Here is a 10,461-nt window from a genome sequence, read left to right as displayed (position 1 = left end):
CAGAATCACCACAGGCTGGGATGGAATTACTCTCCCTAACAGGCAATAGGATGCTGTGGTTTAGGCTTGTGACCAAAGCAACACTGAAACACACGAGTGTTTTGGCTATTGCTGAACAGGACATGCACAGTGCCAAGGTCTTCTCTGCTTCTCACTCATCCCCTGTGAGTAGAATGGGGTAGGTTAGGGCTTGGGAGGGCTCAAAACCAGCAGGTGATCTGAACTAAGTAACCAAAGAGATGTTTCATGCCCTATAGTACTCTGATCAGCAGTGAAATGAAGAAGAATGAGGTTGAGGTTATCTTTTGCTCAGGCCACTGGCCTGCCCATGGGAGGTGGAGAGTGATTGCAATTGCCGTGCTTTTTTTGATGCTTTTTTGTTCTCTCTTTTCTCTTTTTATTTAGTTATTTTCACCTTGACCCATGAGTTTTCTTGCTTTTACTCTTCCTTTATTTTCCACCATTCCACATGGGTGGGCAGTTGGGGAGTGAGTGGCCATGTGGTGCTTAGCTCTCTATTGGGGTTCTCCCACACCACACTGTGTGGCAACTGGGCAAGACTAGTGAGATCTGCCTAGAAAGAGTCACTCAGCCCATTTCCCCATCTCAGGAATAACCAAAGAGCCCTCATGTGGTAATACTACAGGCCAAAGCTGGATGTGGCCAGTGATCTAGGCATAAAGAACGTCAAAAACTCAGAATAACTTCTACATCACTCCATAAAAAGAAAAAAAGATCTAAAAATACCTGAAGTTTGCTTCTCTAAAACAAAAAAAAAACATTATATAACTCAAAATATAACCTCTTTAAGCAACAACTCACAGTGCTGGATGTCAAGATAAACATGCCTGGGAAGTTTCACATTGCAATCGAAAGGTCCATCCTATTACTACAGTAAAAATGACATTAATATGTTGGTACCAGGACTGAAAGACAGAAAAATATTTTTGAAAAAATGCACAATAGAAAACATTTATAAAAGCTACACTAGAAACTAAGCCTTTAACTTTATACTCACTACTTCAACAAAGAGAACTGCCTAAAAGAACAGAAATTCCCCTCGGAAATGGTCGAAGGCTTCATAAGAACCTTCAGTAAAGAAGCAAAGCATTACTAGTCTGAAGTGAGAATTCCAAAAATTTACTCATTTTGGTCATACATTGAAAGACATAAACTGTGAGTTTCTCACAGTTCACTGAAAACACATATGTCTCTTAGAGTCACCACTTGGAAAGGCAATCCCACGCTGAGTTGCAAGTTCACCTTCTCTGCTCAAGTTTCATGGCTGCTTCCCAAATGGGTACTTCCACTTGAGAAGTCATTCATGGAAGACCACTGGCACTCATGGCACTCTCTCAGAGCTGTGCTGATATTTGATTTCAGCAAGCAGAAGCCCAATAGCCATGAGGCATGGGTCTGACTGGCTCAGGAGCTAGCTCTCTGTCATATGACTACTGACTCCTATGAAATGGATTGGTTGGTATACTTTATCACAAGTTTTAGACAAAACATACATCCTTTACTCCCAAATAACTCGCAGTGATAGAAATATGCTCAAAATAAGGACATGAGGTGGTAACTGGGATCCACTGAAGTCACTGGCAAAAGTTCCTCAGTGTTCAGAAGCAGCAGGAAGTCATACTTTGTATGGATGCAAAGTGCAACCAGGTTACACCATAGGAGAAATTAGCAAAGAGTAAGTGGGAATTTAAGCAATAATCTTGTGGTTTCAGACATTTATTAATCAAATCTTCCCTCCAGCAAAAGCTTAAAAGTAAAAACATACTTCTTGAGTCACTGCCTTAACAGGTATCCAAAGCAGACATATTGTTGGATTTGGTGACAAACTAAACTAAAACTGAAATGAAATTAAGCAAAGGCTGTTGGTGGCTGAAGCAGGGAGATGTAACTCACCTCCCATGCAGGCAGGGTCAGATTATGTGCTAGAAATCCTCTGGTGGATTCAAAGACAGAGTTTTAAACCTTTCACTTAAATACAGAGTGTGTACAGATTCTGTACATTCTGCCAAACAGAATATTGAACCAGGTTCCAACAAGGTGGCAAGAGCAGGGCTAGGGAATGGTGCAGCTCTCCTGTTTAAACTCAGCAATGTGGAGCCACATCAGTGAAGGCTTATGTGGTTGCTGTAGCCCTCCCAAGCTGCACTTCTCCATATCCATTATGCATCACATCAATGATGCTCTGCGATTACTTACCATCACTTCCACCAGCTTGGTGATGCCGTATTATGTCACAGCCATATCTGTCCTACTGATAAATTTTATGTCTGAAATGAATATTAAGAACTGAATTCATCTGAATAAATTTTTAGCAGTAGCTATGAGAGACCAGTTTCACATTACCCACTGCTGCAAGTCATCTTGGCAGTGGATCAGAAGACAGGAGCACAAGTAAAAGTAAGATATGGAGCTGACTCACCTCTACATTACAACCTATTTATGTTCTTAAATGAACACATCTTCTCTGAAAGCCTATTCTTCTCCTCTTTTTTCCAAAATGGAGCATGTCAAGGTTTTCTCATGTGCTATCTCTTGCCTGCCCCAATAAACTCAAAATAAGCAACAGCAAAAAAACCCCAAACCCAAAACAAAACCAAAAAACACACAATAAAATCTTCATATAGTGAAACTGGAACAGAAGTGTATAGTTTTAGCAATGGCGCATGTATACAAGAGGAGAGGCAATGCTACAGTACTTCAATCTGTATTGTCTATATAAAACATTTATTTTTAAGCTCTATAATGGTATTATAGAAATACATAGAATATTTTATAGTGTATTTAAGTGTACTCACTGTGAAAATAACACATTTAAGACAGGTATTCTTATGTCCAAATGCTTTAAATATATGCACTTCTTTGCCTTGCAGTATTATGTTACTTTGAAAAACAAAATATCAGTATTTTATTCCTTGTTCCTCGCCAGAATCTTCTCATATGGATTTCCCTGGGTCATCTCAGGTGCTCACTGCTGTGGGATATTTTATAAAAACCACGAAAAGTCTGTAGATTTGTAGATTTCCTATATTTGCTTGCATTCATGTCTAGTGCACATGGCTTGCCGTTCAATCCTCCACGTGCCTTCTTCGTAAGTACAGTGACATATAGTGCACTCGTCAGTTTTCACCTCCCGGCCTGCTGGAATCACCAGGGTTTCTGCAAAGCAGTTCGGGCCTGAAAGAAGGACAGAGTTCATTATGTGGCACCAACACACACTGCAACCCAGCCCAGCACAGTGCTGGTCCTGGGCACAGAAAGCCTAAAGCAATGTGAGTAAGGCTGGGCACATGACACAAACATGGGCATCGTGCACAGGGCATAGGAGCAGCAAGGAAAACAAGGAGCTGCCTGCACAAGGGGCTGGATGTTTCTGGTATGGACTGTCCCTGCTCCCTGTGCAGGAAGATGCAATAAAACAGCTGTGACAGAGACCTGGGCACACCCTGATGGTGCAGATGAACACAGACTGAAGCTAGAGGAAATGCCAGCTGTTGATAATTCAACAGTGCTACTGTAAGCTATAGAGAGCCATTTATACATTTTATTACTTTTTTCCCACTGGAAGCAAGCATTTTACTTTCTGTAGTAATCATAGTATCACATTAGTTTATCTTCCCTTTCATGAGAAAATAGTTTATTTCCAGCAGAGTGGAATAGCTTCAGCCATTTCTGAATGAGGATACTTTTCATGTACAAAATGAAATATTCCATTTTATGTAAGTCAGTAAGTCTCCAAACACCTCTTTTCATAGTACACTGAAATAACTTCATTTCCAAGGATGAGGCAGGAAAAAAAATCCACCAGCACAAGGTTCAGGAGACCAATCTGGTTCTTTCAAAAAGCAGAAAGCTGTGAGAGCTGGATTATCTATACTTCTGTCAAAAAAGAAGTCTATTTCTGCCTTGAAAATCCACATGCACTTGCAGAGCAGCATTAAACTCTCCAACCATGCATCTATCCACTGTCATGCCCCCAGTGGAACCCGGCCTTTCCATTTAATGAGCACACACAGCAGCAGCTCAGGCACAGCCTGGCCACCTCACAGCACTTTGGCACCACTGTCATCAGGGCAGGATACACTGATCTGATACTGCTGAAATTCTTAAAGGCTATGGATGCACAAATTGTTGACTGCCAGCCTGTTTGTCATACAAATAAATATATCCCAGATGGGCTCAGCCTTCCATTGCTGAGAGTTTACTCCAAGACCTGCACCAAAGAGCAGGTCTTCTTCTTCTACAGAAATGTAGCCCACCTCCTGGGCTGTGCATTTTAAAGCACAAACCAAATACTTCACAAATCAATTTTAACAGTTACCTCATTGAGGCAGGTTATGTCTTTGTGTGCACACAACAGCCTGAGAACTAGATGCCAAATTGGCCATAAAAAAAGCCTCTCCTCATGTAAGAGTTAAATCTAGATGAGACCTGCAAAGCCTCAGAAGTTTGTTTCCCTATGCTGTACTTCTTCTTAATGCCCTTAATATTTAAGCCCCACTTTGTTTCCATAGAATCACAGACTGTAGAACCATTAAGGCTGGAAAAGACCTCTAAGGTCACTGAGTCCAGCTGTTAATCCAGCACCACTGTGTTCCACACCAAACCACATCCCCAGGAGCCACATCCACATACCTTTCCCACACTTTCATGGATAGTGATTCCACCACTTCCCTGGGTAGCCTATCCTAGTTCTGGAACTGACTGCTGACAATTATCTCCAACATGTGGCTTCTTCCACAATTCTGGGTCACTTCCTGCCCATTTGGATGCAGAAAGTGCAGCAAAATACAGCATATCTCATTTAAAATCAGCTGCTTTACTATCCTAATGGTACTATGATACTTTTGTGTTTTCAGTCCCTACATCTGTACATGCAAAGTGTCACTGAGCTGGACACACTGGAAGGAGGACTTTTGGGGTGGAAGCAATGCTCCTGGGTCCCCCTGCACACTGGGAGGTGCCCTGAGTTTCAACCAAGGTAAAGCAGAGTAAACTGTGATGTCCTTGGTGGAACATATTTGAATGCTGATCTGTACAATTCTGTTTCTCTAAAATACAGTGTTCTTCTTGCAATTAATAAAGTTTCATCCCAAAATGAGTTCACCTGCACATTACGTAAAGATACTTAAATGTTTTTCATACTGGACTGTAACAGCCCCATGATTTACAAAGCCATGTGATATAAAGAGTTAAAATATTAAAAACAGAATCTACTTTTCATGGAGAATTTGTATGAAACCTACAAGACCACTTGAAATTTAAACACTACTTAAAAGGCACCATAGGAAAACAGTGATGTCAATCCCCTGTACAGGATTTATTTTATTCTGGAAAAGCAAATGTTATAGGTTATACTTGGTTATAAAACCAACTGGGGAATGAAGTAAAAACAGTGCAACACACCTAATATAATTCACCTGGATTCAGAATGTAAATGCCTCCAGTCACAATTAGCAACACTAATGTCATGTGTGATGAGTCCTTTTTACACCAGAAAGTTATTTAAGTAAAGATTCAACAAGTAAGACCTCAACTCTTAAACTATTTTATATGGGGGTAAGTCATTGCTTTGGTAAATCTACAGAAGAACAGTAATCATTGACCTGAAAAAGGGACCTGAAAAAAATAAATGGCAGCAACAAATGTTGTTTTAGTACCATGGAAGTTTTCCTTAGAAAATTGCCCATTTTCTGCCTCTGCATTTGCACCCATCATTACTGTAAGTGCAAATCTTACATCGTACTTAAGCTGACAACAGTCAGCTGGCACCCTTGCCCTCACCTTTTTCTCTGCAATATCACACACAACATTGTGGGTAATGTTACAGGAAAGGTCGTGAATGAACAGGCTGAACTGACTGGATTACTGCAACATCATGCACATAAATGTCAGTGCAATACAGTGCCCAAACAAGGGAAAATAATTCCACAACTCTTATCATTTCACCAAAGTCTCAGACTTCTAGGGAAAATAACTTTGAGCTTCACCCCTACCCTCATTCAATTTTGAAGCTGTATGAGCTTGTCCTGGCTCTTGGCTCCCTTTCCACCAGGCAGGGAATGCTCCTCCCTTTCCTCTTCCTCCAAGGAGCAGACACAGAACACAGAGTTACACGGCTGGACTGATGAGAGCAGCCTGCAGTGATGGGGTGCACATGGACAGCACTGGTGGGACCCTTGGTGAAGGGCTGCTCTGGTACTCCTGTGCCTCCAGCAGCCCTTCCCTGCCCCTGCCTGCCACACAAGCACAGAATATTCTAAATTGGAAGAGACCCACAAGGATCATCAAGTCCAGTTAAAGGGACAGCGATGATGATGCCACTAAGGATTCTCTGCCTGTCTGAAAGGACAGTAGGGAAACTGAGGAACTGAAGATTTTGAACAGACAGTGGGAAGGCCTGGAGGCACAGCAGGCACACAAAGGTTGGTTTTAAAAGTGTAAGAGTGCCTTTTCCTCAGTCTCCCTTTCAAGAGGGAGGTCCTCCTTATTCAGGGAGGACGAGCTGCCACAATGGCAAGGCACTTGCTGAAAGTACTGCTTTACTTAAAACTTAGCAGTTAATATTCATTTAGCAAGATTTTCAAAAGGTTATTTTGGTTTTTTTTTTAATTTTTGAGTTTTTAAGTTTCCAAAATTACCTGACTTAGCACACAAAAAGCATTTCCAAGTAAATTGGGGCTGTTCCAATCCCACAGCAGTGGTGGGCTTTCTCACTAAATTCTGCTGCTGCAGGAGCAGTGAATTTGTTCTCCTTGGTTTACAAAGGAGGTTGCCTGCTTTCTGAGCTCCTTTTTGGCTACACCACTACTCTGCACAACTTCAGCACCTGGTACTTGCTCAGTGCAGTGCCGGCTTGTTTGCTCTGCATTGTAAACCCCCTGGCCTCAACCCCAGCTGTGTACACTTATACAGCACTAAGGCAGTCAGTGGTGCTTCACTTCTTCATAGCAGATGAAGATCTTGCTGTATCACTCTTAAATCTGGCAGAAAATTCATTATGACATATTTGTATCAATTCTGAGCGCAGCTTGAAATCTACCGCGACACTGTTTGTTTTCCTGAAGTGTACAAGTGGTGCTGTCAGACTCCTCTCGAGCCATGCCATGCTGGTATCAGCACAGATTTCTTTCCCAGGGCTAAGGCACAGTTGCTGCTACTGCAGCCATGTCTGAAAGCAGCAAGTTCAGTGCAAATCCTCAGTTCCCACACTGAGCACCAGAATGGCACGCAGCTCTTGGCTTCCCTGCCTCTGAAACAGTGAATCCTCCCTTCCAAAAGCAACATTTTTACTGAGATCTAGAAAAATAAAAAGCCAGATCTTGGTGGTTAATTCATTGAGTGATTATAAAGAGATCCTACTCTTGGAAACACTTAAAAACTAAGGAAGTTTCAAAATATTATTGGGGTAAATGCTGCTATTGTAAATTTTTTTAATAATTTCACCGGTCCTGTGGAAAGTTTCCAACTGCTTATATGCTATGCTTCAGTGTTGAAAAAGGCAACAATCTAATTAAAATGCAAATTTTTTTATCTCAGATGGAAACAGCTGATGCCAGTTCTCAGCAGAGAATGCCCAAGCCACTCACCTACAGAAGTACCTGTAACCTTGACAACCTCAGAAGTGCCTCTCTGAAATTACTCCTCCCCTCCTTCCACAAAACCACAGCTGTATGTCACAGAGCTGTTCCTGTTTCCTCTTCCTCCTGTCCTTGCTGTTGCATGGGCACATGTTCCAATCAGTTACAAAATATGAGATACAGCAATTTGGCAAATCATGATTTCATCAACAGTTTCCATCATGCGTTAAACTCCATCATGGACAAAGAAATCTGTTCAACTGCAAGTGAATGTGCTTGCCTGGAAAATAAGTCACAGCAGATTTCTGCCAATTAAAACTACAGTGACAACCTCTCTGTAATACAACACTTCAATGTAAGACTGCCTTGGGCTCTGGTTTGTACTAAACTTCCTCACAGCTGCCTCTCTAATAGCTCCTTGCAGCAGTCAGGCCACTTCCAAGGCACCTGATGGCAGTCCCATCTACCCTGACAGTTCTCTGGCATTCATCACTGGCATCATTCATTCTGGCATCATGCATGTGGTATTAGAGCACTTTGCAAATTACATAACCTCAGTATTTAGCCTACCCCCTTCATTTTATTTACTCTTTTTTTTTCATTTTTTCACAGATACAGTTCCAATGGTTACAATGTGGAAAGGGAAGTCTTACACTTTGCCCTGGAAGTGTTGGGAACCATGACAGTACACAAGAACGAGCAGTGCTGGGTGGGATCAGAGGTCCACCTGCACGAGCAGGAGGCAGAAGGAGATGCATGGGGAAGCATACAGGGACAGAGCAAGCACACATGTCCAGCTTCCAGCACCGTCTGCATTGGATATTTGGTCAATGGCTCCTCCTTACTGAGTTGGTGGAGTTAATGGATGGAGTTAACAGGTTACTTTATGATTAACCTCTCAAACATCCTGCCAAACCAAATTCCGATAAACAGAATTTGGTTGCAAGGAGGTCCACAGCTATGTGCACAGGGTAGAACCATTTTCTTTTCTTATCCATCCACTACCTCAACTCAATATTTCGAAATCCTCATAGTGGAGGAGGTGGTAACAACCACTCCCATTTCTGTCATGCTGTCATGACCTGTCATGCTGTCATGCTTCCTTTCCATCCCATTACCTCACCTAAGGGTTGAAGAGGCCAGCTCTGCACCATCACTGTCCTTCTGACCTCCCCAGACCTCCCCCAGTTCTGCTACCCCTTTGTGGGGCTGTGAGGATCAGACCTGTGTACCATACACAAATTGTACAGACACCATGGATCTGTACAGTAGCACAGTGATATTCCCTGTTCTGTTTTCTGTTTTCCTCCCATTTCCTGACATTTGCCTTTCTGTTGTGACCACTGATTAAAAAGTTGAGCTGACATTTTCATAAAGTTATAAATTTTACATCAGATAGAAATCTTACAGAAACAAGCATGTCATTGCACTCAAGTAAAATCTGCTGCTGCCTGTGTTATGTAAAAGTCTGGCTGTCCAGAAATGCTACTTGACAGTCTTCCATGTACAGCAGAAGTGTTTTTGTTGCTCAGTAGTTTCAGGAACATGCTGGAGAAAGCAAAGCCTCCCTCCCATCTCTCAGATATTTCTGATGTTTTGAGACTTTCTCCATTGCAGATACCAGGGAGACTAATAAAACACTGAGCTGGAAATTGCAGACAACCACCTGCCTGCATTTCAAGCTGTCTCCTGCTGCAGACGACCTGTGATGCCACAATACACAGCCAAGGACGTTTTGGAAGTTACACTGAGGAGCTAGGACAACTGAGGACCAAACCACAGGCAGATGCTGGCTATGCCTGCCTCCCAGGGCACAGGAACACAAAGTCCCTTCTCACCTGCTTAGCTGTTTGAGATGGGCTTTGAAACGTGCTAATGTGGCACGGTGAGACATTTAAATAAGGCTGCTGTGCCACAGAAAGATCTCTGAGACAGGGGCACTATCTCCCTCGTCCCTCTCAAACCTAATCACTTTCCCCAGAGATGGTATCAGTACCTGCTTTGTGTCCTTCCAATCTCTAATCTCTTCTAAGGGGTTTGTATCTCCCTGACTTGATTTTGTTTCCCTCTCACGTGGATGTGTGTGTATATATAATACATCTGTCTCCTGTGAAATGTCAGCTCAGAAGATAAAGCACAAAAAGCAGCTGGCAAAAGGAGTCTGTGACCAGGATTACAGCAGACTCTCATTCTCTCACAAAAATAAGTTCATCACCCCTGCTACTGTCATGGTTCCGACTTCTCCCAGTTCATTGAAATCTTTTTGTGATACTTGCCTCAATATCTCTGGACACAACTGAACTAACCCCAAAAGAGGGTTTTCAACAGAAGAAGGATTCAGATAAACCCAATTTAAAAGCAATTTAAGACCCTGAAAAATCATGTACTATTTCCATAGTTTATCAATGCTTTAAGATAGTGGCAGCCAGAGAACCATGGCAGATATCCTAACAGACTTCCTGTAAATGTGTGTATATATTTATGTATGACAAGGAAAAGCATAATAAAAGTATATCCATTTTGTGATATTTCCTACCTGCTATGGGAAGTAACAAAAAGGCAGTGGGTGCAATATATAACCTCCACAAAAGGATAATTTTTTTCATGCTAGACAGAGCTTTGGTGATTTTAACAATAATAAAATCCTTCCTTCCATTAGGGCCATACTTTGTTAGATGCATAGGGAAATGACAGATTGGAAGAAACAATTTAAAATAACATTTTGCCAACTAATTTAGAAGGATGTGTATAGAAGTATCTGCTGTGATTGGACAGATAGAAGAGAGCCCAAGGAAGCTCTTCTGCAACTAAATAGGGTGACCATGTCATCAGTGGCACTGCTGTGACAAAAGGTACCAAAGCT

At 42.0% G+C, this 10,461-nt stretch overlaps 1 protein-coding gene across 3 annotated transcripts in view; it reads right to left on the bottom strand.

Annotated features, from left to right (window-relative positions):
- Nucleotides 1-2,728: 2,728 nt before the first annotated feature.
- The window catches only part of VWC2 (von Willebrand factor C domain containing 2), a 54,378-nt gene continuing 46,645 nt past the window's right edge, over nt 2,729-10,461 (bottom strand). For all 3 annotated transcript variants that reach the window (XM_059478334.1, XM_059478342.1, XM_059478325.1), the window contains exon 4: nt 2,729-3,195. In XM_059478334.1, coding sequence (XP_059334317.1) covers nt 3,044-3,195 — 152 coding nt within the window. In that variant the 3' untranslated portion in view covers nt 2,729-3,043. The remainder of the gene's footprint in view (nt 3,196-10,461) is intronic.

Source organism: Ammospiza nelsoni, chromosome 1, assembly GCF_027579445.1.
Source record: "Ammospiza nelsoni isolate bAmmNel1 chromosome 1, bAmmNel1.pri, whole genome shotgun sequence".
In the NCBI taxonomy this organism is placed as follows: Eukaryota; Metazoa; Chordata; class Aves; order Passeriformes; family Passerellidae; genus Ammospiza; species Ammospiza nelsoni.
The sequence above is the reverse complement of the archived record's forward strand: the minus strand, read 5'-3'. Positions and strand labels throughout refer to the sequence as shown.